Source organism: Panthera onca, chromosome C1, assembly GCF_046562875.1.
Source record: "Panthera onca isolate mPanOnc1 chromosome C1, mPanOnc1 haplotype 2, whole genome shotgun sequence".
Taxonomy (NCBI): domain Eukaryota; kingdom Metazoa; phylum Chordata; class Mammalia; order Carnivora; family Felidae; genus Panthera; species Panthera onca.
Window position 1 is genome coordinate 212,265,483 of NC_138346.1, and position 27,427 is coordinate 212,292,909.

Below are 27,427 nucleotides of genomic sequence, written 5' to 3' on the forward strand. Positions count from 1 at the left end.
CTCTCGGATCAGATCGGTGGGGACCAAAAAGAGGAACGATGCCTTGCTCTTAGTCTAACATTGCCTTCATAAAATTTTTGGCTGGATTCTGAGTGAGTAAATGGCCAGAGCTGGCAGGGGTGAGGAGACACGGGTCCTCTCAAGCACTGTGGTGGGAGCACACAGAGTTTCAACTTCCTAGAAGGCAGTGTGCAATGCATTTCAAGACAGGTAAGGATACCATGGCACACATGCAACTTGATATCATATAAATGTTAAGAGTGACGATTAACTTCTGGAACGGGAAGATGTCCCAGAGTCACCGTTGGGTGAAAAAGGTCAGCTGTGAGCCCGGGTGTTCCTATTCACGTAAAATCACATGTACGCACGTGTGCACACGCACATCTATACGTGCATACAGAACTATCTGCCAAGGTCACCACTATTACCTTTCGGCGACTGTCAATGGCCAGGGCAACTGAGTTCTTCTCCTTGTCTTCTTTAAAATGGGAATAACAGTGTCGAGCTCACTGGTGTGCCATAAAGCGGTAACTTGCACGAGGGCCTTGGAACAACGTCCACACACTGTGCGTGCCCATGCATTGTTTGAATTTTCACAACAGTTCACATCTGTGCATCTTTTTGAACTCAGATAACAGAGCTATTCTTTCAGAAGACGATTCAGGACACAGTGAGGCACAGACACCAAAATGTCTAAAGCCACTTAAAAGAGCAGAGCACGAGGGCGCACAGACTTCTATCATCGTATGTTGTACACAAGCAAGGGTTGGAGGCAGACTGGAGAGGGAGTCACGAGGGCCGGGCTTTGTCTGGGATGGCTTCTTGTGGCTGAGGGGCCAGTCCGCGTGGAGAGTTCTCAAGAGGAAGGGGACAATGAACTGACCGTCACTGTCTACGCTACTTCTTCCGACACTGGGCGGCACAGCCCCACCCTATGCTGGATGGGGGTGAGGGCCAGCGGTGTTGCTCTGGTGACCTGAGGGTCCTCGGCAGGAGGCCTCCTTCCCAGCCCACCTGATTTACTTTTCCAGCCCTATCTTGCTTTTTGACCTTGGAGAGCAGAGCGAGGGCTTCTCCTGCAGCAAGTGGCTGGCTCGGCACAGCGTGCCCTGGCGGATGAGTGGGAGCTGGTAGGCTGGGCCGAGGCCCAGGTGCCCACCGCACTCTCCCTACACAGCCCTGTGAGGCGAGTCAGGGACTGCAAAGGGGGCACTCCGAGAGCGGGTAAAAGCAAACGCACTCTGCCTCCCAGCCTGCCCGACATTCCCCTGCAGCCAACACAGGGAGAGAGAACATCTGGAACTGGTTTCGAGGCTCTCCAGCTGCAGAGCCACTAGAGTGAAGTTCGTGTTTCATTGGAAATTGCATTTCGGGGGCTTACAGACTGTCCTTTCTGATTCTCATCAGGGTGAAGTACAACCTAGAAGACAAGCTGGTTCACAGACCAAATCAACTTTGCTTTGAAATGCTCTCCTTCTCACCCCCCCCCCCCCCCCCCGCTTTGAGAGCAGAATTAATGGTCCAGGTGGTGAGAATGAAAAGAAAAGGGCGTGGGGTCATCTCAGGTGCATTTCTGTGCCTTCATAAAAATCAGACGCACCCCCTCTGGGCCAAGTCAACACCAAACCCTCAGAGTACTTGTCTTCCTAGGAAACAAGAACCAACAAGACCGAATCCATTGGAACTGTCGGACTGGGGCTTGCCTCTACAGGACTAGAAAAAATGGGGATTCAAGATGTGTTAGAGCTTGCTGGGAGCCAAGGAGGCAGTGGGGAAAGAAGCTACTAGACGCTTTCACACAGAGGGGTCAGCAGAATAAAGTCCTCTCAGATCTAGTCTAGCCCACCCGCCTTTCTGCAAATGGCCCCCCCCCCCCCCCCCCCGCCGCCACACCGTCCCCAGCACTGAGACACAGGCTCTCGAGAAGCACAGACCCATCAGCAGTCGGCACCAGCCCCTCTGTCTGAGCCTCCCTGCACCTCTGGGAAGAGCAGGCGCATCTGGGAGTTGACCCAGAGCAGAGGTGACAGCACCCTCCCTACTCTGCCAACAGCGAACATGAAATGTCTATTCTAGCGTCTCCTGCCGGCTGAGGGTGGTCTCTCCCTCTGGACCTCGAGGTGGAGGCAGCTAGTGAGAGAAGACATGTGGTTTTCCAAAGACCAAGCTCCTTGCCTGGACAGCAGCAGGCAGGCCTGGGACAACCCTGAAGGCCACAAAGGAGGCTGAGTCACATATCAGGCAAGAAGTGATTCTTCAGCTGCTTTTCATCCTTCCCTTTCCAGAAGATCACTTAGATGCCAAACGCTCAGACCAGACCTCCTTCTGCATGTTACGTGAAGCACTGAAACTTTCAAGTACTCTCTCTGTCTTAAAATTTTTGCAGGTAAGAATTTCTATAAATCCCAGTTAGTGGATCATCTGGCTACCTCATGGCATCTTCGATCGCTGTTAAAGAACAAAAACAATTGAGAAAAGCAGAATTTCTTCCTACAATTTAACTGCTCACTACTCCCTTAGCATCTCTCTCTGATATTTCAAAAGACCAGGTACAGCACGGCCCCTTGATGCCAAATGCATTCAAGCACATGACAAAGAGAACCTCTGAACAGGTGCCCCATTAGGAGATATCCAGTACCAGGGTCTGCTAAACTTTGGGTTTAGCAATCATTTCAGGAGTTCACACCGTAAGTTGGTTCTCCCTAGGCTTTTAAAGCACCTTGACCAGAGAAGCAAAATCAAATGGAATCCAATGACCGCAGGGCTGCCCAGCCATTCAGGTGCTTCTCCTACTCCTGAAAGCATTTTTTTTTTCAGGCCCCACAGCACCAAAGTAAGCAGGAGCCTTCCTTGGCCACGAAAAGGAGGTTACCGCATGTTGAGCACACCCTACTCAGTCTCCTTCCAAGGCTTCCCGTACTGTGTAGCAGCTGGAGTTCTCAGGTGACCAGCTGGTGAAGACAGCTTTTGCTGGATGGCAGAGCAAAGACAAGGTGGAGCCAGGTCGCATCATGGCTAGTTTGTGAAAGTGACAGATGCCGCACCTGGGAGGCTGCAGTCGTTTATCACTGGTGGGCGGGGGGCGGCGCAGGAAGGAGGCTCTGGGACAGCACAGCTCCTAGACACAAAGCTCAGCGATCAAGTTCTCCAGGCATGGGCACTGGCTGGCTAGGGTCTCCCATGGTCCTCTCGCACTGTCTCTGGGGTGGAGTGAATGTGATAAGCATCCTTCACACCAGGGGACCCAAAGTTTATAGAAACTACCCCCCGGCCCACCCAGTTCCCCCAACACCTGCCCTGGCATCTTTTCCCATATCTTCTGGGTCTGAGGCAGATACCCTATTCCCTCTCTCCGTATCCATATCCAAGAACCAAAAAGAAGTGGGTCATGAATGCTGGTGAGAAGCCTCAGATTTAAGTCATGAGGTCTTTGGGTGGGAGAGACCAAGAGATGATCCAGAAACAGCACGGAAGTTAGGAATGTGTGCTCCGCACTGAGACTGCCAGGGTTCAAATTCTGGCTCCCTCTCACTACCTTTGAGATCTTAGACTGGTCACGTAACCTCTCTGTGTCTCATGTTTCTTAGCTGTAAAGTGGGGAAAACAAAGCATCCACCTCACGTAGTTGTTGTGAAAATGAAACAGTAAGGACAGTAATATATGAAAATAAAATGCTTAAAACAGTGTGTGGCACACATAAGCATTCAGCATCTGGAGCACCGTCAGCTGGGACACGGGTATCCACCCACGATGCCTTGTCCCCTGGAGACAAGCTCCCTGGGAATGACAGAAATGTCTGCCTTGCTGGATGGTGTGGACAAAGGAGGGGCAGGTCCCCAGTTTGGCCAAAGGATGGGCGGGATTAAACTACCCCTTAGCAGACTGTTTTCCTAGGGTCCTCTGAACACAGACAGTGCCTTTCTTCCCACTACTTACACCCAGAGCCCTGTCTGTCTTCCCTTTACTCGGTGCAGCACTACCGCGAGAAGCCAGGCGTCCGCAGGCCCTGCTGTGATGTGACGGGGTGCCTGTTCCCCCACGCCCTCCCGATGAGGGGACCGAGGCCCTCCGGGGCGGCCTGCCTCTTGACAGTCGGCACTCGGGGCTAACAGGCCACCCCATGGGTCAGCCTTGCACCTGCTCTGGTTTTGCATTTGGGCGCGGCTCTGGAAAGCCAGAAGGTGAGGCTATCAGCAGCCTTCGAGGAGGCTGCGTAGCGGGAAAGGGAAACAGAATCATCCCGAATCGCAGCAGCTCCAGGAGCACGCTCCGCCGTCCGCGTCCAACCGCCTCTGCCGCCAGCGCGGCCTCCTCGGAGACGGCTAGGTTTCCTGCGGTGTCAGCCCCGCTTCCTTCGGCAACATTATACTGCAAACAGAGAGCTACTTCGAATAAAGCGCTACGGTGTCCCGTTTCTGGCCGGGATGGCGGGGGGGGCGGGAGGGGGGGTTGGAGGGAGGCGGGAGACCGACTGCTTTGCCTCTCCGGAGGGAAACCCTCTCTGGATGGCGCCTCTTCCCTCTCCCCGGTCCCGAGAAGCTCCGTCTGAAGAGCAGAAACGTGCAGGCTTTCCTGCGTGACCCCCGACGGGCAAGTTCTGAGTGGCAGCTGGATCTATTACACGCGGTGTGAGAGGGTTAAACAGGACAGCCGCCTCGACTCCTTAGAAACGTTTGCCCTGTGGACATGTACTCGTTGGCGGCAGTACAAGACTCGAGCTGTGTTACACGCCTTAACGATACGGTTCAACTGTCGGTCAGGCTTGGGCCTGGCACCGGGCCAGACCGCAATCAATGGGACACAGAACCTCCCCCTTTCAGATCATCACGAAGGCTCATATTATCTCCTTTTCGTCGTGCTGGTTAAATTTATGGAGCAGAACCCTGAAGCCGCATTCCTTGGCCTGGGCCGGCCCACGCGGCCCTCCTTCCCTTTGTTCGGTACTGTAAGCGAGCCGTGCTTTGGAGGACGGCAGGGTTGTTAGTTCAGGCACTGACTGTTTGCTCATGACTGAAATGAAAGAGTTCAGTGGAAGGGCAAAAGGACAGCCCAAGTGTAAAACCCCATCCCAGCAGGCCCTGGGCCCTACATATAGGCCCGGAGCTGCTCCTGAATGTATGAGTGCACTCTGTTCTCACAAAAGCAGTATCTTCAGTCTGATCTCTGACGAACCGTCTGGGAAACGGCAACCAGCTCTTCGCGCAGCGCACCTCCGCGCGAACTCGTGAATTCGGGGGTCCCGTGGGGGCTCGCTTGCCCTTCGTACAGCCGAGACGTTAAAAGGAGCCCCGGTTCTGCTGCCCTACTGCCGTCTTCCCGGGTGCCGCGGGGGACGGGAATGCAGACACTGCCTGGTGGCCGCGCTTAGTTTAAATATTAATACAGAAAAAAGTAAACTCACACGCGTGAGCACGGTACGTGAATGTGCACGTGTGTGCGCGCCTACACGGAAGCGAGGCGCCCAAGGGGGATCCGGTCTCATGGAATCAAACAGAAGGTCCCGTGCATGAGCCCTGCTGAGTCTGCTCTCGCCCTCCGTCTTCAATAGCCGATTCGTGTTCAAAGGGCTGAACCATCAGCTCGATGGACAGGCCTCCACCTCGGTTTAGAGATGATCCCAAGGGGAGAGCACTCCCGGAATTTGCGGCTCACCCCAGAGGCTGCCGTCTGAGGGCCAGAAAGGCGGTCGTGCCAGAGCTCAACCCAGGCTCTCCAAGGGGATGAGCTGTGAACCCACAGTTCGTCGTGTGAACCACCATGGTTTAGCATCTGTTGTGCCTCAGTGGGCCCACCTCTAAATGAGGCTACTGACAGCCTGGAATGATGACCAGCGGAACTCTTCTCACCAAAGTCTAAGCATAACAGAGGAAGGAGGAGTAAGAGAGGAAATGGAAGAGGGAAAAAAACAAGCCAAAACTAAACCAAAGACACGCTGAGAGGACCAGGTAGGAAAGCCTCTGAGGGGAGTCACTGCTGGCTTTTTGAGTGCTTTCCTGCCAGCTTGGTCGTTTTGGCCACTGTTATGCAGTGCTAGACTAGGGCCCACGTTTGTTTAAAAATAAAATCCCACACTAGCAACAACACGCACAAAGGTATTTTCCACCTCTGGGTAGAGGCAGATGTCTCTGATGAAGTCCAGTGAGGCCGGTGGTGGGCTCTGGATGAGAGTCGGGTTCAGCCTGAAGGTGCAAGTCGTGCCTCCTGATCGGAACTAACCCGGTCTTTCTGAATGAACTGTATACCCATTCTTGTTTTCCTCAAAGGTTTCCTTGTCCACGATGCTGATGTTTCGAGCTGAGCTAATGAATTTGTCATTCCAAAGCCCAGAGCACCTTTTTTTTTTTTTCTGGGGGGGTAGTAGATAGGAGGTGCCATGGAATGAATGGATCACAGAAAACTGTCTCCAGCTATTGAGAATCCCGGTGTCTGTGGTACTTCTTTTACTGTATAATATTTGTCCTGGTTTGTACAAAATATAGGTTGCAGAGAGCTACTTAGGTCAGGGAAGAGAAAGGGCACGAAACAGTTAGGTAGGCTAATTTAGGAAATTCTCAAGAAAAATGTGAAATCCATTCAATCTGCCTCTAGTTATTCGCATATGAATTCGGGGCTAAGTGAAGTCTTAATAACACCTCACGTCTCCCAGGGCAGTCTACAAAACACCTGCACACGCCCACGTTATCACACGGGCTACATGAACACTTGCGAGTGAGGCCGGTCTCCACTGGCTGCTGGGTGCATAGCAGGCGGCCTTCTGAAGACTCACTCTGGCCCATCATGAGCCCAGATGCGTCAAGATTCCCTGATATATTAAAGTTTGGAAAACCAGACCCACCGCCGAGAATGGGACTTTCTTAGGGGCCAAGATAGACTGTGAGAGCTCAATAAACAGTGACCTGGATGCCCCTACTTCCTGTGGGACTTTGTCTCCGGGTCACTTTGATAACTGTATTTGGGGACATGGAATCGTAAGGAAACAAAGGGGCCCGACTTCAGAAGTGCAGGGACGCAAGCTGCTCACGAGTGGGAGGCGGCAGCAGCCACCCCACGGGCCCAGGGCCGCCATCAGCAGCCAACTCACCGCCGCACACGCTTCTCTCCTGTGTGCTTTCCGGACGGCCTTCGCAAGCTACGGGGCCCCGCCACGGACTCTATGTCGTACGCAGGGCCTAAAAAGGACGAATTTTATCCTAGTTTGGGAGCCAAAGAGGAATATGTTCTGGAATTTGCTTTTTCATACCACACACAATCCATTCTTGATGCAAAATGGCCTCCGTCAAGAGCTTTTCTTGAACACCGACTTCCTTGGGCATCCGCTAAAACAATCCGCTAAAAGAATCTGCGTAACGTTCTAGTACCTCTACGGTGACGGAGCATGTGGGAAGCAGTCTGTTCACAAGGGTTTGCCTGGATGTTACATTTCATGTAGGCTGTCCTCACATGCTGCCCCCATGTGAGCTAGCCTGCCATGTCTGGGGCCACTTATTCAACCCTTCGGGGGATTAGATGTAACCAACTTAAACAGTGCTAAGCCCAGCTGGGGTTCAGGCTAGGGCCAAGGGTTGCTCAGCAATATTTTAGGTACCGCACTGCCTCAGATTAACCTACTGCCTTTTTATTTTTAGAAAATATTATAGAGCTTTCGTATGTCCTGCCTGAGCTCCTTCTTTGTCCCAATGCCCAGCTTCCTCTGTGATGGCAAAGCCAGCCGGGGGAGAAGAGCCAGCCTCCTCTGCGCCATTCCTCAGGGAGCTATTCACCTCGGCCAGGCAGATGTGACCAGGCCAGGACGACCCTCACCCCCTCAGAGGTGGGGAGACTGGCCTGAGGAGGGGACAAGAGGCTGCTGGCACAAGGCCACAAGGCAGAGGGATGTGAGGGCCGGACTCGGGGTTCTGGTCTCATGATTTATGATCCTGCCCTCTTGCCAAGAGGCCATGCTGCCTCCAATACCCAAAGGGAACATCCAGATAGGTTATTTTGATCGCAGAGACTCGAGTCAAGGAGGAACTGATCCTACACTGACAGATTAAAAGAATGTGAACTGCTGTCACTTCAACATGATAAATCAGAATGATGTTCCATGTTACTCTGTCAGCACCACCACTGCATTCTGGGAATAAGAATCAAATCCTGTGAATCCTATCCCCAAACTTAAAACGAAACAAAGCAAAGCAAAAAAACAAACAAAAAACCCCAAAAAACACAACACAACAAAACAAACCCCCAAAACCAACCTGTGGTGTATTAGAATTCAGTAAAAGTTTTGTGACAAAATGGGTCGGCAGAGCACTTTGCCTGCCTCACGCGTTCTGTAGGAGTCTAAGTCCCAAATGAACTGCGACGGCAGGGACACCACCCCCTTCGAGCCGCCTCCCCCTCCTCCCTCTCGCCCTGTGGCACCCAGAACCTCCTAGGAGGAGCAAAAGGCAACGGGAGCTAGATTTCTGGAAATAGGACAACTGGGAAGGTGTGCTCTGAAATGCATTACAAAACGAACATTTATGCTCCAGAGGAAGCTCATTTTGAAAGGCTCCAAGATGCACAATAACCCGAAGCCCTGTCTCTTTCCTTATGCAGAAGCCACGAAATGAAGGGCGCACGATGAAAGCGAGGTTTCGAGGGGCCCGTCGCATCTACCCAGAGAGGAAAGAAAAGAGTTCTTCCTTTTCAACTCTAGCCCTGACCCCGAGAGCACTCTCTTGTTTGTTTAACAGACTAGGGGACCCCGACCTACACGATAACATTGCTGTGATGCCGTCCTGGCGGGAGTCACGCAGATAAGCCCTCGCCCGTTCCAACGGCCCCGCCGAAGGGGGATCCGATTCTACGATTCAAAACCCTTCCACAAAACTCCACGGTGGCCTGTCATGCGTCTGGAGAGTGTAACTGTTTTTGAGGAATGCTTTCCAAACCACGTAATGCTTTCAAGGCTGTTTATCAAGAGAGCTGGATGAGCAACAGTGGCCCGAAAGCGTCTGTCAGCTGTCACAGGGTCGCACGCCCCGTCCCAATCTCCGCAAGCACTCCATCACTCCCGGTCGCCCCAGCCTCGGCAGACAACAGATGCCAATGTTTGGAGACATTCGCTACATAACTTTTACCCGACAAACCTGGCTCCAGGACAGATTTCCATGTCATGTGGGGCTTCTGGCTGAACTCTGCTCGAACCCAGAGGCATATCATTTACAGCAGACACTAACAATAGTTTGGGATCACCTGCTCCTCACAAGTGGGTTCAGAGTGAGTTCGTGGCCTCCGCACACCTTTTTCAAAGGGCTTCTCCTACACGGAGGCTGAGGGCCCAGGCTGAGGGCCTCCGCCCAGCAACCTCGGCCGCGTGACGGGCACAGGTCTGTGGGCCTGAACTTCACAGTCTGTTTTGTGCGGAGAAAGAGACCAGGAAGGACAGACACCCAACCGAGCAGGTGAACCTGGCCTCGCAGACTAGAGCAAGTGGCCAGTGGGCCTTCGGGGGTACGGTGTGTGCGAGCAGCGAAGACGTCATCGCCGCCTCGCGTCCGCTCCGTCCGTGTTCAGAAAGAGCCCGGACGCCGACGCCATTTCTCGAGCCCCGACCGCACACACCGCTTCAGGCGAGGTGCTCTCGTGCATTATGCCACCTCCTCCACGTGAGCACCACGGAGGCTCCCATCCCACGGGGGCGACAGGACTCTCACCTCAGAGACAGGAAGCAGGGACTCGCTCCAGGCCACAGCTGACAGAGAGCAGCGCAGGGCCTCGGAGCCGGGGCTGCCCGACTCCCCGCGGGCCCTCTGACCTTGTTGGACAGATGTGGGGACCAAACCGCGCTGCGGGAAGCCCTCCCTGATTCCCATAACCGCCTGGTTCCTTTTTACGGGGGCGGCCACAGTGCTCCTTCCCATTTCTTCCCCAGAACTGGGGAAGACCTGTGATTTTATGTTCTTTCCACATCTCTCTCTGAAATGACCGCTTCTCTTTGAAGAAAGACCTCTTGCCCTTGGAGTGTTGAGATAAGAAAACTTTCAGCAACTTCCCTTGGAAACTACAAAACACCCATCAGCACCCAGGATCTAAGCACAGTCGCTCACCAGCTGCCGGCCCTTCTGAATAGCTTTTATGGTTCCACGAGGGGTGGTGACAGGGCCATGTCACTACCGTGGGGTGTGCTATTTCTTTCATGTTCCTGGGATCTGACAAGAGCCTTCTACAACCTGTTTCTTTACGACACACAGAATGAGAGATTAAAGACCAAGCCCAGACTTGAGGCTGGGGTTGGGAGTAGCAAAGCCTTCTCTCCAGGCGCCTTCCAAGGCTTCCAGGGAAGGAAGGGCCACTGGCCGCCCAAGAGGCCGCTGTTCAGAAGTTGTTGCCGTAAAAGGAGGGAATACGTGGAAAGTACACAGAACGGTGCCTGGCTCGTGGTGAAGGTCTGAAACCGTCAGCAGCCACGTTACTGTTTGATTTCCCGATGCCACCAAACTTAAAGAAGGTCGTAGCAGAAACCACGGATATGGATGTCGGGCAAACCACACGGATTCAGAGCTACTGGCTGGATGCGGAGGAGGAAAGGACATCAAGAAGGGATGAATGAATTAGTGAAAAGTCCCCGCTATAGAGCTTCTGATTAAATACGACAGACTGAGTCGAGAGACCCCTCGAAAGCGAAAGCCAAGGGATACAAATGGCACGACTCCAAAAGGATAAAGAGAAGGTGTCAGCACTCTTTCAGAAGCGCAGGAGTAGACGGACAAGCGGTGCTGAAATGTAAGCCCGAGGGAGTGGGAGCCACAGAGCGGCAGGCTGATTAATTAGTACGGTAAAGCCCACCAGGTTTCAGCAAGACGGGCACCAAGAAGCTCTGGCGCTCCGGGGCCAAAGGCAGGCCCCGTGTGGCAGGGTGCTGCAAAGAGCAAGACTGGCTACCGGCCCGTGGAAGCAGCAGGGAGATCTGCGGGCCCCTCTCTCACCCCCGTCAGCCTGTTCCTCCTCAGCACAAGACAGGAAGGCCCTAGGCCCCACAGACGGCTCCCAGGCCGCTTGTCGGTGCCTCGGCTTGAAAGAGGATCAGAACAGACAGTCAGTCGAGAATCACCAACCACCTGAGGACTGTCTCCATTCACGAAAGAAAAAGGCCAAACCAACGGGAGAAAGAAACTTAGGAGCAGCAGGGCACCAGCCCTGGGGTTTCTAGACAGCAGGAGGTCCACGCGGGAGCAGGCGGCACCAGGGGAAGCACCTACCAGAAAAATCATAAACCCGACAAGTTGCTTCATACGTTTTGAAACATACAGAAAGAGTTTGCGGATAAATCAGCAACAGGCAGATAGAAAACCACATTTTTTTTAGGGAGTCACTAACTTTGCAGTAAAAAAAAAAAAAAAAAAGCTGAAAGTAAGAACTTGAGGAGAAGTGGGAATATGCATGTAGCAAATTAAGCAAACAAGAGTCAGAGCAGTTACAAACTCCAGGGAAAAAAAAGAAACCAAAAAGGAAACATAATCATAGTAACCTAGGTAGCTTCGCTGGGAATACTGTTGACATAGTCCTAACAGTGTAAAAACTGAATACCAATTTGCCCGAAAAGGCCAATATAACTATACTGAAAAAGAGGGGGAGGGAGTATGTACGTACAGTAATAAGAAGTCGAACGAAATCAAGAAATAGCACTTTTTTTTTTTTTTTTTTTTTAAAGAAACACAGAGGTAAATACCTACAAATCAAAGAAGCAGCCAAAAGTGTTGTAAGTGGTTGCCTCTGGGGGAGCAAAGGTCTCAGAGGCAGGGAAAACTGAGGCGGGAGGCTGCTGGTTTTTATGTTCGGACATGCAGAAGCCTTCGACTTTTAATAGTGTGGACACGTATTTACTTTGACAAAATGAAATTTAGTTTGAGAAGACAAAAAAAATGTGTTATAGTGAGGCAATGAGGGTCAAAGTCATAGCACGAAATTATATAATATTTAGTAAGAACATATAAGGCAGAAAGAGTGGAGATCTTTCGAGAGTTTTGGAAGAGCTATGATAAACCTGTTAATAAAGCCAGAAAAACTGCCTGTAACTAACCAAGCCTCCCCAGTATACACCACTGCAACACAAATTCAACTTTGTGGTTTTCCAGAACAAACAGGAAATCAGGTCACCCTCATAAAGGGGTACTTTAAGAAAGCTAGAGGAAACTTGCTCTCCTGAACACGCAAGACCAATTTAAGAATACTGATGCACAAACAGCTTGGTGATTCTCAAGAATCTGGAAGATTCTTCAAGGCAGTTTGTCCTCAAGTATTTAAATATTCTTGGCACTTATACCTATTATAGGCCTGGAACATAGTGGGAGGTCAATATTTTACCAAGCAATGAATTTCTACTGTCAGTTTGCCTATACTTGAACCAGCATGTTTATTAAGCAATTGGATCGGAATATCACACATTTAGAATTGGCTAAACTGAATAAATGGGGGCCCCTCAACAATTCAAACAAAGACACAAACTCTTAGAGGCTCTCGTCTTCTCACGAGGGATATGAAAACATGGTAAGCTGGCCTTTCACGCCTTAGGAGGTGGGCAGGTGCCAGTCACTGTCACCCTAATTGTGCTGCCGGGGTAGATCTGTCTGGAAAGTCTAGGGAACTGAGGAGCTCTGCCCTGTGTCGATCCTGGCAGAACTCAGGGAGGTTCCACTGGATCCAACAAGTCCTAAGCTAGTCGGGTTAGCCAGGACTCCTGGGGCCCATCCTCCTCATAATGAGAAGCGAAGTTCGGCTCTGACTCTCCTCTGAAGTTTCCTGCAGTCCCCGGGATTTTATGATGACGCTTGTGTCACCGCTGGCGTCACCTACGTTTGAAGTACGTTTGGGTAGAATCCACTAGGGGCGGCCTCTGGTGTTAACACAGAACTGCCTCATAAAAACTGCTTTTCACAGAGAGTTCAAAGGAGCTTACCCAAATACCGTGGGTTTGTCCTGCCCCACCAGCTTCGCTAGGGGAGAAAGCTGAGGTTCTGCCCAAGTGAACTGTGACCTGTGACCCAGATATACCTTCTCCATTTCCTGAAAGAGCTGAGGGCAGTGCTAGCGGGAGCCAGCGGCCTTTGACAAGATGGGCCTTGCACTTTGAAGTAATGTGCTCCTTGCTCACCATGCTGCTGAAGTTAAAATTTATTGGGAGGGTAGGTTAAGGTGAAGGACTAAATTAGGTAAATTGTTGTAAGAGGTCTTTCTGGTATGTAATAAAATCTTTCCAGTTGTTACCTCAAGAAACCCAGTAAAAGTCAGCAGCAAACCAGGAGGGCTGACAACTGTCGGCAGGAAGCCAAGGTGAAGCATCCCATCACGGGGGCTCCTGCAGTTTAATCCACATTAATCCACCACTGCCGATTGGTGCTATTTCCCAGCAGGATGATGGATCATCACCACATTTTCACATAGAGCATCTTGTCAAGGAAATTAACCAGGCACAGGTATCTGTTGGCTGGTGGCATATTCATGGAGCCACAGAAGGTGCAAAGAGTCGCATTGTTTTACATTTCTGCAAATCTCCTTAAGTCTTGCTTAATAGAAAACAGTTGCATTTTCTTATCTGCTTGTACACTCCATCCGTGTGCACAGTATCACACACCGTGTAGCTTCTGGAAAACTCCACTGTATGTTTGTTAGAGAATATCACTATAACAGGGTTATTTAACTACCCACGTACGAATTCCTATATAAATATATAAAAATAAGTTTGGCCTTATGGATCCTGGGAAAGTGGGCCTCCCTAGGGGTCCTCAAGCCATGTTTTGAGAGCCTCTGTTCTAAAAGGACCCACATGGACAAATTTTGTGCTAATGAGCAATCCGTTTCCTCTATGTAGCAAAGCAAATCCACCAAGGATATAGTTTGGTAACACTGTTAGCCAAATTTGAGTTATATAAGCCCGATATAATAAAACTCTTTTTTTTTTTGCAGAGGATTTGTGATTAAAATGCTTTACAAGCTCACGGGGCGCCTGGGTGGCTCAGTCGGTTGAGCGTCCGACTTCGGCTCAGGTCATGATCTCGCGGTCTGTGGGTTCGAGCCCCACATCGGGCTCTGTGCTGACAGCTCGGAGCCTGGAGCCTGTTTCGGATTCTGTGCTCCCTCTCTCTCTGACCCTCCCCTGTTCGTGCTCTCTCTCTGTCTCAAAAATAAATAAATGTTAAAAAAAAATTAGAAAAAAATAAAAAATAAAAAAAAAATAAAATGCTTTACAAGTTCAATCTTCTTTTTCCCCCACTTGACAAGTAAGTGAGAAACTTGGCAAGAATCTGTCTTTGAAAGGCAGTCGGACAAAAGAGTACTAAATAAAGGTATTGGGGCAAGGAAACTCTGGGCTAATTATAACCCCCAAACCTACCTTTTCTTCCCCCAAAGATTACAAGCTTTTACTTGTAACACAACACTATAGTCTTCAATCCCCTCCTGGTCTGCTGGCCCCCTATGTGCCTCAGAATTATCCCACACTCAAGCTTTCTGGGAGCAGGGGATCTGAACTCAAACCTGGATCCCCTCTTTAAGGAGGATTCCAATTTCCTGCTGGGCAAAGAGAGACAACTCTGTAAGGGAAAACCATTAAAGACACAGGGTAGAGTCATCAAAACCTAAAAGTAAGTGCACTTAGCACCTTTACAGAGGAATTCTATAAACAGGATATGACTTTTCATCCTTCTCTAATGCATAAAATACACATTTTTCTCAGGAAGAAACACACTGTTCCGTTTCTCTTGAAGTTCAAACCCAAAATCTCAAATGCAGCCATTCCAGAGTTGCACAAATCAAGTCCCCGAACGAGGAAAGGACTCCACATGTGCAATGGTTAGATTGGTTCTTTAATTTTTATTTTTTTTATTTTTTATTTTTTAATTTTTTTTTAACGTTTATTTATTTTTGAGACAGAGGGAGACAGAGCATGAACAGGGGAGGGGCAGAGAGAGAGGGAGACACAGAATCTGAAACAGGCTCCCGGCTCTGAGCTGTCAGCCCAGAGCCCGACGCGGGGCTCGAACTCTCGGACCGTGAGATCATGACCTGAGCCGAAGTCGGACGCTCAACCGACCAAGCCACCCAGGCGCCCCGATTCTTTAATTTTTAAATGGAAGAAACCAAAATCAGAAAGCGATTATACTTTCCATTCTATTCTCTTTGAGCAAAGACCTGCTGGTTGAGACATGAGGATTATACTTTAAGGATGCACATGACTAAATCCAATTTATTTTTGCTTTTGGAAGCAGGATTGTGCCGTTTCCAGGAAGTCAGTCATGTCTGCATGCCAAAAATGGCAAAAAATAGACACTCCTTTCTAGAAACGGTTATAATGTACCGTGACCAAAAAAGTGTTTTTCCCCCCTAACAGATAATCTTGCATAAAAATGAGTCGTGGGATTTCAGAAATGAAAAGTCTCTTCTCAGATAGGTGTGTGCAGGTTTCAGCCACAGATCTGAGCCTTCCATAAGTTATGTTATAATGAGAATGGCATCATGTGGAGCCTTTGAGTGAAAGGGGAGTATGGTATTTACAGTTCAGCAAGAGGGAAGATGTTAGTCTTAGAAGAAAAAAAAAAGATCTCTCTGTTTGTGTTCCTGTGAGAGGAATTTTAACTTATAAGGCATGAAAGACTGTTAGGGTGTTTCTAAAAAATATCTTATCCTGTAACTTCATCAGCTTAATTTTAGACCCGAGCGAGGGTATCCTACATCCTAACGTAGCTCTGAAAGCGGTTTCTCCCGCGGGGGTTGCTCAGGAGGAGTGAGAAAACAGTCCATCTACCTTTGGGCATTCTCTGGAAAGGCCTGGTTTGGCAAGATCGGGAAATGGGAATAGATGGCTCTCACCTCACACACACCCAAGGGTGAGCAGAAGATAAGCAACTGGCTGCCCTATGCCCTGTGCCCCATGTGCCGCCCTTGGGCAGCAGAGGAGAGGTGTGAACGGCCCCTTCCCTCTGGGTGGACACAGCAATCATTCCTCAGTCTCACTAAAATCAAATTCCTTCTCACGATAAAACTTCGTATCACCCGATTCCCTGGCTGCCCCAAGCAGCAGATAGCTATCAAGCTCACAGACAGATACGGCTGAAGATCAGAAGCAGAGCCTCAGGGTCAAGTATGCACTAGGTTCTAGCTTTTCACTGTGTTAATACACCTGTCTTTGCGTCAGTGCTACTAGGGTCCCCAGGACTCATCCGGAAGGCTTCTCTTGAAGTTCTTCAATGAGCGTGAGAGGCAGTTGCTACAGGACGACCTGGTGCGCCTTTGTGACGGGCTGATTTTACTAGGTGGCAACTAAAAACATTAAGTCATGAAAACAAACCTGTGATAAAATATAAGATTCGTTTAGTTTTAAGATGAAACAGAAGCTTTCCAAACAGTCCTGGGCTTGCTTCTGACCCCAGCTACACGGGGCGTAAGTCCACTCTCCTCTGCCTTAGGTGGACACTGGTGGGAAAAACTGACCGCCCTGGTGTATCCTAATAACCAGTTTGATTTTCGTGAAGATTTTAACCTTGGGAAGTTGCCTCGAGCCTCGATTCAAACCAATTCTGTTTGATGTGTTATGCGTGGATAGAAGAATTACAAGCAGTATTTCCCAACTGGGATGGAAAAGTAGTAAAAGCATTTGCCAAGTTCCCTCTGTGGACTTTTTCGCGACCTGTCCAACCTGACTGCACTCAGGCTCTGCTGACCCAAGACGGTCTTCCCCTCGATCCGGGAGAGTCATAGGTAAGAAGCAAACACTGTAACAAAAACGGACTTTTCCTTAAGAAAATCTACGTCCATTTCATACCCGGGAGGCCGCTGGCAGGAGGTGTCTTTAGCAAATTTTGGGTGGTGTCTTGAGAGTGTTTTTACCGAAAAGGTCAAATATGCCCACCATAAATCTTTTCTGCGAAATCAACCCAGAGGTTACTCAAAAGCTCTCAGAGCAACTGGAATTTACATCTACGTGCACAACACAGGGGTCCTGGGATTCCAGAGCATTCTCAGAGTCCTGATGGCTATATTCTTAAACGTCAATCTATCATTACCCTTCGAATTCCTGTTCCTCCTTATCTAACTTAAATAAGGAGATAAAGCTCTGACACTCCTGAGCTTTGCTAAATTCGTTTAAATATTTCAAGTTCTGCCAGCTCCCGCTTCTCTCCCCATTTGGGGTCCTGACTAAAAAGGTGAAGAAATATTCTGGAGGAAACCTCAGGACCCGGCTTCATAAATCTTCATCTGCTACATTCCTAAAATGTCCTGTAACCCAAAGCCTACAACAGAGGGTATTTAGAGAAATAACCAAGCAAATACATAGCCCAGACTCCAATACTCCTCTCTCTTCAGCGTTATTTGTACTTTGTCTTGTGAAATGGCTGCTCCCGGGTCTCTGTGGCTTTGTACCCAAGTGTCTTTTCAAGGGCTCCCACCAGTTACCACCACACATGCAGGAAGAGGGCACGCGTGGCCTTGTGTGAAGGGGGCTCCCGTGGCACGGCCAGTGTGGCTGCATCTGTGCCACTTTCATAAACTTGACTTGGGAACAGACAAATGTGGCCCAACACGTAGACGAGAAGATGCAACCTGAGCCAGCAGAACGTTGCCTTGGAAAAGGCTTCTTATTTTGGTTCCAAACCACACATACTTGTCCAGTTAACAAATGCAGCAGGGGATATTGGTCTACAACATTCATGTGGAGGCCAAGGGCTCTGCGCGGCCCTCCGCCCTCTTCTCCCCCCGCCCCCACCTGCCTTCCCAAGAACGATTAGATTGCATGGAAACTTGGGGGGGAAAGTTAGGTGACTGTCCTTGTGGAATGCCTGCACACTCCACCGAGGAGAGGAACTTGGAAGTATTTTAATCTGAGAGAACTCAAGGGGGGGCGGGGGGAGGTTCCCTATAAATAAAATCATGTTCAAATAAACACGAAAAGGAGCCAATATTTCCTGTAAGGCCACTTTTCAGATGGATTACTGGCAGGAGTATTCTTTTGCAGTCTTATGGCTTACTTTGCTATCATCTGCTTAAAATTTGAGTCATTGAAAACATAGATGCTAAGATCTAAGCCCTCACTTGGACGCAATAGTACAAAGGAAGCAGAAAGGCTTGTTCCAAGAGCAGACTCAGAGGCAGAACTCTTGGACTCCTGGGTTCTATTCCTGGCTCGGTCCCTGGGCTCAGGTCAGCCCTCGGTCAGAATCTCACTTCTAATCCCTTCAAATCATTTGTTAGTCCCTGTTGTCTAAACAGTGGGGAAAAACCCTGAGTAACACCCCTGGATCCCGTTCAGTCAACTGGGATGGTTGGAGATGGTTATAACTCACTTCCAAGAAACAGGGGTGATTTATCCCGTGGTAGAATTAGTATGTTCCTGAGAGATCCCAGTGTCATCAGAACAAACCCTCAAGGCACCGAAACGTTTCTCCACCTGCAAGAATCTGTGTTCCTTTAATGTGACTTTCAAACATAGGGCTGTCCAGCAGTTTATAGCTCCTTATGGCAGCCACATTAAAATAATTCTGGTTGGGCTTCAGACCTCTGAGAGAGAATGAAGGGACAGGTATATTTATCCCCAATTTATAGATGAAAAAACTGAGGCTTAGGGAGGTGAGGAGACTTGACCAAGGGCCCGAAGCTAACAAGGGGGTGGGGACCCAGACCTACGGCTCTCCAGGCGAAGTGTTCTTTTCTCTCTAACACACAGATCCTCACTAATAACCTACTCTGGGACCTAGACAAATGGACGGAGGGAAACTGGTCCACGTGTCTCAGCAGAAGCTGTAATGCCTTTTTAGTGCGATAAAGGGTAAAGGGCCAAAGCTCTCCGAGGCTCCCATTAGATGGTCCAGCACGTGCCCTGCGCACCTCTGCTAGCTTCGGCCGTGGTTCTCCTGCTCGTGGCTCCTCTGAGAACGGAGAGGAGATGCAGAAGCTTCTTTCCCCCTCACTTAAGCTCCCACGTCCCCAGGCGGACTACCTGGCTGCTCCTCGCTTCCCACCATAGCTTTTGTTCTGGGAGCGAAGGGCTACGAAGACAGCTGTTCCGGGAAATTTGCAGCCAAACTGCGATTAGAATGCCCGGCTACTGTTTGTGTTTAGGCAAGTCATATAGTTTCCTGTACCCCTTTTATCTGGAATGTGATTCTCTCTTCCCTTGACCTGGCCCACCCCCACGTCCACTTCAGGCTTCATCCCGACCAGCACTTCCCAGGGGGTCCCGGGGCACAACGCACAGCGCATTGGACTTCTAAACAGCACTACCCTAGAAGAGCCTTTCCTGACCCCACGGACCACAGGTTGGCCGACCTCCTTCTCCCCCGCGCCTTCTCCAATGACACAGTCTCACAGCACCCTGGACATCTCCTGCGTCATTTGTCAGAATTTCCACAAATTAGGATTACTAGGATGACTGTATGAGTCTTGTTTTAAGTTTGCTTCCCCACTGGACTGTAAGCCCTTTGAAGGCAGGGCCAGCCTTGCGCTGTGCCGTGTTCCCAACGCTGAGTTTGTAGAAAATGTTCCATTGGTACTGACTGGAAATGAATGACTGACGGGATACATGGGTGACACGAAGTAGACCCTGCTGTGGCAATGCTGGACAACCAGTGAAAATGGCAAGGACACCTTTCTTGCTGCGGCAGCCATTTTATGCCTTTCTCGATAAAGGCACACTTGATAAAGGCAAAACTTTACCAAGACTTCCACACCGTAGAAATGTCGACTCATTTCTTTCTGGTCAACACCACTGAAGTTCCCAGCACAAAACGAAATTTAAAAAATTAAACACACGTACCTCAGACCCCTTGTGAAACAAACACTCAATCCCTTGACCGCTTGGGGATTTCATGAATAAGGACGGTTCCTTTGGAATTCGTAGGGGTTGCCTGCTTTTACTCATATGGTCATCAGGTCTTACTGTCCTGATGAAATACTGGGGGTAGACTTCTGGGGTTTCCAGCAGACGCAGAAAAACTAATACTTTTGAAGCCTCCCTACTGCCCCTCCCCCCACCTCCATAAATGCTTCAAAATATACTCCAGGATTGCTCTAGCTCTGTATCTGAGAATAGAATGTAACTTAACTAAAGTAAACGCTACAGATCCTTTTGTAAAAAGCAGCTGCTTCCAGATGGAAGACATTCTGGCAGAACATATTACATGGTCCCAGTCCACAATCTTAGGCATTTCCCCTGCAGTAATGTGTCATCAGGAAGGTTTTCTGGTGACAGACAAATGGATTCACTTTAATTGGGGACGATTTCACTTCAAATCCTATTCGAGGGAGCGGCAGGGTGTGGATAAGGCCCAGGCCCGAGGCATTCTAGAAGGGCACGCTAATTCACTTGGGGAATATCTATTAACCGGGGAGCAGCAAAATCCTTCTGGGCTTAAGTGGCGTCCAGCTTGGCTGGGAACTGTAACATTCATTATAGCCTTTGTTGATAAGATCCCCAATTAGTCACTCTGAAAAAGGAAGGCTCAAATAGGCGACTGACACGAGGAGCTGTGCTCAAGCAGTTGGATTCTGTGGGATGTGGAGCCATGCAGGCTGCCCCTGGTTTCCCATCTTGGCTGGCATCGAGGCAAGATTGCATCCCACAGTGAAGCTGCCAACCTGCCTGCGGAATTCCTTTATGAGGCTGGGGGCCGGCTGGCATGTCCGAGTGGAGGGAGAACAGAGAAAGGGCAGACCCACATGGGGAACTGCAAGACAGGGACCCTAAAACCATGCCAGGAGCCCAGGAGCCAGATGCAGCCTGCAGCCCCACAGTTCTCTTAGTGGGCATATGGGGATCCAGTTCGTTTGGCGAACGGGAGATCTGTAACGGTGCAATTCTACTTCTGACCCCTCTAACGAGAAAACCAATATTTTACATATACATAAATGACAGACGCAGATACAGGTGGATAGATACGGATGTAGTTCTCAAAAAATTCATGCCCGATTTTTGCACTTGATCTTAGCCAAAAGGCTGAGAAGCGATTCACGCCCGATGTTTGCACCTTATTTTCACATGTTTATATTAGGCAGGTCAGAAATTTTAGATACATGGATTCCAAGTTTTAAAAAAAATCACATCATTAAGGTGGAAAGTATATGATCAAACACATCAGCATGGATCAGGAGAGGCAGCATATCTGGGATGGAAACTGCAAAAGCGACTCCCTCCGTGACCACTGACCTGGGGCCACTGAGAGTGGCTGTGTCTCTCACCGCCTGGGCTGTTTCTGATGCAAAATCCAGGGCGCCTGCCACTGGCTTAGTTACAGTGCCCACGAGTCCTTTCCCAAGGCCAGATATGAAACCGCTGACACCCCCTTCTGTTTTCACTCCTTCCACTGTTGAGGTTATCACACTGGTCAAGCCACCAATGATACCTAGAGCAAAAGAAACAAGGGCTGTTGTAACCTGGCCAAGGACAAAGCAAAAGCATTTAAAGCCGAACCTCATCAATTCCATGCACCCGGCAAGGTAACTTAGGGACATTCGGTCGACTTCTTAATAGGCTACAGGCAGGCCAACTCTAGCTGGGAAACCCAGTAGGCTTGCCCACCAAGTTGAGAGTCTGAGAGTATATATCACACGTCAGTCTCAAGTAAAGTGTGTTCCAGTTTAAAAAAATCACAGAAAACCTAACAGGTTAACAGTGGCTACTTTCCAGTTTCAGAGTTTGGGAAGCATACGGGCCATCAGGAGACGACACGGACAGTAGGACTAAACCAACAGACTTTGGGGAAAGTTGGGACCCCATGAAATATAAGGCAGAGAGAACTAAATACAGCTCCTCAGTTTTCCAAGAACACTATGTGACTGGCCAACACCACCAGAAGTTTGAAACGGGTAAAAACGACTGCATGCTTTGCTGAAATTGGGTTTAGGTAATGAGTAAATCATGAGGCCTTGATGAAAGGCACCCCTCCTCCTTCCCCCCCGCCCAACCAAAAGCTGCCAAAACCAGCCAGGGCTCTCAATGGAGTCTGTTCCAAAGACCAACCTGGGTCAAAGAGACATTCCGAACATTTTGAAAGTTGACAGCAATGACCTTAAAGAGCCTCAAAAGTGGCCAGAGGTTGGCAGAGGCTGGAGACGACACAGGGGCTACAGGGAAGAAGGGGGGCCCTGTCCAGGGAGCACTTCCAGGATGTGTGCCAGGGACACTCACAGGATGTTTACCCTTTGACGGTGGGGGCATGAGGAAGCTCTCTAGACTCTTCAGCTCTAGTGAGACAAATCGGCAAAGGAAATCCCCTGGGTGAGAATGCACTAACAGCACTAACAATCCATAGCGTTTCTTTTGGATTCTGGGTCCGCTTGCTCCAGTGAGGCTACGGTCCTCTCCCAACCTTTGGAACCACATTCACAGAGAGACAGACATTACTGAACCTGGCACAAGCAGGGTCTGCAGAGAAAACTGAGCCAGACTCCCAGTTTTTAAAACAAGGAGACTGAATGGATTCTGGTCCTTGTTATCATTTAAGAATTTTTTTCATCCTGGGGGCACTTGGGTGGCTCGGTCGGTTAAGCGTCTGACTCTTGATTTCGACTCAGGTCTTGATCTCGCGGTTCAAGGGATCAAGCCCCACGTCGGGTTCTGCACTGACAGCGCAGAGCCTGCTTGGGATTCTCTCTCTCTCCCTCTCTCTCTCTGCCCTTTCCCTGCTCTCTCCAAATAAATAAATTAATTAAAAAACAAAAACGAAAACAAAAAACAATGGTTTCATCCTGAAGGAAAAAGGATGTCACTCGCATACAATCCAGAGCTTCACGGAAACTCCTTGCATGAGGCTACCTGTTCCTGGAGATGCTGCACATACTGTATGAATGGTCCGTGGTTGGAGGGGATTTTGCAACCAACCTTGAACCCATCATCCATTTTTTTCAGCACACTGTCGTGTCCATCTGAAAAGTGAGGACAGCTATATTTTCTCTCCACATCCCAAGGATGCTAGACAGGTAAAGGCAATTATGCACAGTAAAGCATTTTACATTCATTAAGAACACAGTTCCTCCGACTCCCATGCACTATCATTATATTTACTAGGAAGAATGAGGAAACCTTTCACCCCACACGGCTGCCCAGCAACCAACTTTTTGAGTCCGTGAACACATTAATTTCAGCTAAATTTTACTCCTGGCTTGAATGTCTCCTTTGGGGCAGCTCCCTCTCCAGTTGGGCAGGCTTAAGAAAAGTAAAGGCATTTTGAGCCAAACCTCACAAGTGAGGGAAACCGATAAACAAAAACCCTGTCCTAAACGTTGTGTCCCAAGACTGAAAAGAATTATTTTTTCTTTTTCTTCTCCACATTCCTCCTTCTTCCAAATGCAGATAATCTGAACTTGATCAGTCTTGATACGACTTCTGATAGCTTCAGATTATTTCTAAGAATCTGGTACCAACAGCGCAGTTTCCTAACCATCCTAACCTAACTATAAGCATGAACTATATGCCAGGTATCGTGTGAGGGTCTGAAGTACAAAGGTGAATACACGATGGTCTTTCTGCTCTCCTGACTTTCCCCATCTATCAGGAAAGCAAGACACACACACAGCTGGCTAGAGACATGACCTAGACTGCCACGTGTGCCCTGATCGTCATTAATTCTGACTGGGGACAGTGGAGCAAACGTCACTGGAGTGGAGACTTCTAGGTTGAGTTGGACTCTGCCTGACAAGGAAGTGAGGCAGGGGAAGGGAGCAGAATGAACTGAGTGAGCAAGGCACGTCTGGGGAACGACACTGGGCTTCGGGTGGCTGAAATACAGCATGGCTGGGGGACAGTGGTTGGCCAAGTTGGCTGGGTTTGCATTTCCAAGGGCCTTGGATGTCACACTAAGAAGTTGTGGAGAAAAAACACAACAAAGGGCAAATGACTCGGAGGTAGAGCAGTAAAGGGCAGAATTCATACAAATTCAGAGGCTTAATACATCCATGCCATCACCTACATCTCTTGGACACCTGCATTTACAATCCAGGTGAGTGTGCATTTACACAAGACTCAAAAACATCTGGGCCACAAACCCGGCGGCCGGTTTCACATTTCACTTGCCACGGAAGGAACGCTCGGTAAGCAGGAGGCGGGTATCGAAGCGGCAATTCCGCATTCTAGAAAGGGGTTCAAATGATGATACCGTATCACATTTTGGGAACAGAAGCCAAAGAACAGGAAGGGATCGCAATGTGTGCAACGTGTGGAAAATAAATGAAGGCTTGCCACAGGCTGTAACATTTCAGTTGCGAGGAGGGTACGATAGGACAGCCTGGAAGGCTCTCGGGTACACCAAGCTCCCCGGCCTGGATGTCCGCTTGCCATCAGATGGGTGAAAAGGGCCCCGAGGAACTGTGGCAGGAGAGCCGTTCTCCCGGCAGCCGTGGCTTACCGTGAGCCAGGCCGTGGATGCCGGCTACGAGGTGCTCCCCGCTCGTGGCCGCGTGGTATCTGATGTACTCCCGCTCCGACTGATGCCGATTGTCCATCGTCTTCCCTAAGCCGTCCGACAGCGTCCCCGCAAACTGGAACGATCAAACACGGAAGGAAAAGGGTTTTAAAGCCTCGGCGCTGTTTTTGCTATTTTAATGATTTGACATAAACACCTTCCCTTGCTCCTAGCTGGGATTCAGTAAATACCAATGGAGAGAGAGATTAACTGCTGAGTCACAGATACCGTGTGTCCCAGGAGACTGGTTCTCAAGGCACTGGACGCACAAGATTGGAGGACGCGGACACGGGTGGACACGAGGTTCGCAAAACGTCTACTAACCGCCCCTAATGGCATCCACCTTCCACGGTCCTACTGAAAATTTACTGAAAAAAATTAAACGTATTCCAAAATGACCCCGTGGGGGAGAGGGACGTATTGGGATTCTATAATGTTAAGGACAGAGGCTCTCTGCGCAGAGAAATCAGTGGGATTCAAAATAGGAAACACGGCACCTTGTTGCTTTAGGGTTTGGTGCCAAACCTTTTTAGAGACATCAACTGCCCTAAAGCGATGTCTTCTCTTTCACTTCTTCGGCAAGTACCGAGTGCCGAGGTGCCCGGCCCCATTTGTCCACAAGGGAAAATGAAGTATATGGAAAGGCTAACAGGTCAGGTCACCTTTCGTACGAAATGGCAGACTTGAACTCATGACTTCCAGTGCAAAATCCTCCCCCACAAATCAGGGAAAGATCTTATTTATCCTGGCATTCTTTTACCAGAGAAGCTGTCTCATCCGTCAAAGCTGGATAAAAAGGACATAAAACTCTGTTTTGTCACAAGACAATCTGAAAAGGTTTAAAGTGACAGTTAATAAACCACAGGGTACTTATCCTCATCATTCAGGCATAAAGAGGAAAGGATATCAAATATATAATTAACCTTCTCGGGAAGGATCTACCAAAACAAGTGGGTTAAGTGCCAGTGACCCAGGACTAACCTTTCAGAAAACTCACAGGAATGCTATTTAGACATAGAGCTCAGCGCAAAGATTCGAGGCGAACAGCCTGCCTTGAAGGCTGAGTACACTGGGCAGCCCGGCCTTCGGGGCCTGTTTCACACTGGTCTGGCGAGGGACATTTTTTACACAGGTATGACCTGGAAGCCACCAGGCCTGAGGCTTTGTGACACAAGGGACAGGAAAGGGGGAGTTCTGGGCCCAGAAGAAAGACGAGGGGAAGAACCAGCAACTCGAGGTAAAGCAATGGTTTCTGGAGCAAGAGAGGGGAACACACATTCCTTTCACTCAGCCTAAATGCTTTTACAATCCAGGGCAGTAATTACTGACCTTTCTGGAGATGCAGCCCCTATCATTATTTGCTTTAGGCCTTGCCTCCCCTGTCTCTCCGTGTCTAACTGGAGAGCTAAAGTTAATGAAAATTAATTTTCCAGCTGCCTTTAGGATGGAGACGCCACGGGATGTTGCAAAGCCAGCACTGTGAATCAATAAATGGGGCTTTAGTCAGGGATCCCGTCTGAGAGCCACCGTGAGCCATGAGTTTGGGCATCTGACCAGACCGGATTCGAGTCCTGCCTCAACCACTCCCGTAGCTACAGGAGCCTGAGCGAGGTGCCCTCCTGCCGAGCCTCCCCGGTGGCATCTGCAGAGTGACGATGGTACCAACGCTGCTATGTGGCTGGAAGAATTAGTGACAGGGGCTCAGGGTATGGCATCCAGTCAGCATTCTTACTGTTATTATTAGTCAGCTACTAGTCCCAGCGGGAACATCCTGCACCATGAAGAAAGCCTTTCAAAGGTTTAGAATTATGGTCATTTGCACTAGGCTTTAACATAAACAAAAACAAACCCGCCCCCCCCCCCCCCCTTTCCAGCAGATAAACACCAGCCTCCAAAATGAGTTTCTGGAGTGGTACCATCTTTAAAATTAGAGTGCTGGATTTGGTGGTTTCCAAAATCCTTTCCAGCTCTGACAGTGTGTGATCTACGATCCAAGTCAGGACATCTTTATTAAGCACTTACTGTGGGCCCGGCCCAGATTTATGTACTGCTGGGGACACAAATACAGCCTTGGACCTATTCTCGAGGATGACGGCCTCACTGGGAAGGTAACAACCCCATACGTGAGACGGACAGCAATGAGGGTCTGCAACACAAACCGAAAGACTTGCAAATCGAGGGAGAAGAGGAAAATGTGACCCTTGTTTTAAGGGTAAAAAAAAAAAAAAAAAAAAAAAAAAAAAAAAAAAAAAAAAAAAGGGAGTCCCTGCTACGTTCTGGAACTATGTAGGCTGCCGGTGTGCCGGTGTTCTCCACTCAGGGTCTGGACAAAAACACTTTTCCCTGATGCCACAGAAGAGGTGAGGCAGCGGCCAGTGAGAGAGCCCTTCTCGGAAGCGCGATGTTTCCAGAGGCGCGTGTTCTGCCTGAAGAGTGCCCAGCGGCACCCACGCTCCTTCCGGGGTTTTGTCCGGGTCTCTCCCACTTCCTCAGACTCTCGTTTTCCTTGAAAAGAGGTCTGTCCTTGGAACAGATAAGGTCCTGACTACGGATTTCTGGCTGCTGACTAGGAAGAAATGAGAAATCCTATAACACTTTCCGCCCCCCCTAAGAAAATATGATAGAATCCTCTAGGCAAACTGCCCGCCACCACCCCCGCCCCCACCCCCAACACGAGTTCAATACCCGAGGTTTGGGAGCGAGCTCGCGCCAAAAGCTTAACTGCCAAGTGATTCTGCTACTGCCCCTTCACTCCCCCAGCACTGATTGGACCCGGGTGTTCTCAGTATAAAAATACCACATCGACCACAGCAGGGATGGGGTAAGATGACCCGAGAGATCACTCTTTCCTCTAAATGCTGGATTCTTCTGTGTGCTTCGTAGCTGTGGAAAGGTGCCCACACCTACTCAGCTTACTTACCCTAGGACTTCTGTCTGAATTCCCACTTCTCTGTGGGTAAACAAATTATTCACGAAAGCCAACTGGACTGGTCTTTTGTCACTTGTGGGTCCAC

General features: G+C 49.5%; 1 protein-coding gene and 1 long non-coding RNA gene across 13 annotated transcripts in view; both read right to left on the bottom strand.

Moving 5' to 3' along the window:
- VPS13D (vacuolar protein sorting 13 homolog D) overlaps positions 1-27,427 on the bottom strand; it is a 257,776-nt gene that overhangs the window by 28,254 nt on the left and 202,095 nt on the right. For all 12 annotated transcript variants that reach the window (XM_078452393.2, XM_078452389.2, XM_078452388.2 and 9 more), the window contains 2 exons: positions 24,357-24,489; positions 21,161-21,356 (listed from right to left, as the gene is read on the bottom strand). In XM_078452393.2, coding sequence (XP_078308519.2) covers positions 21,161-21,356; positions 24,357-24,489 — 329 coding nt within the window. The remainder of the gene's footprint in view (positions 1-21,160; positions 21,357-24,356; positions 24,490-27,427) is intronic.
- LOC132672557 (uncharacterized) lies at positions 15,424-21,152 on the bottom strand. The gene is made up of 2 exons (XR_009607570.3): positions 19,672-21,152; positions 15,424-19,572 (listed from the first exon to the last, which is right to left on the bottom strand). It is a non-coding gene; the product is annotated as an uncharacterized LOC132672557 (long non-coding RNA).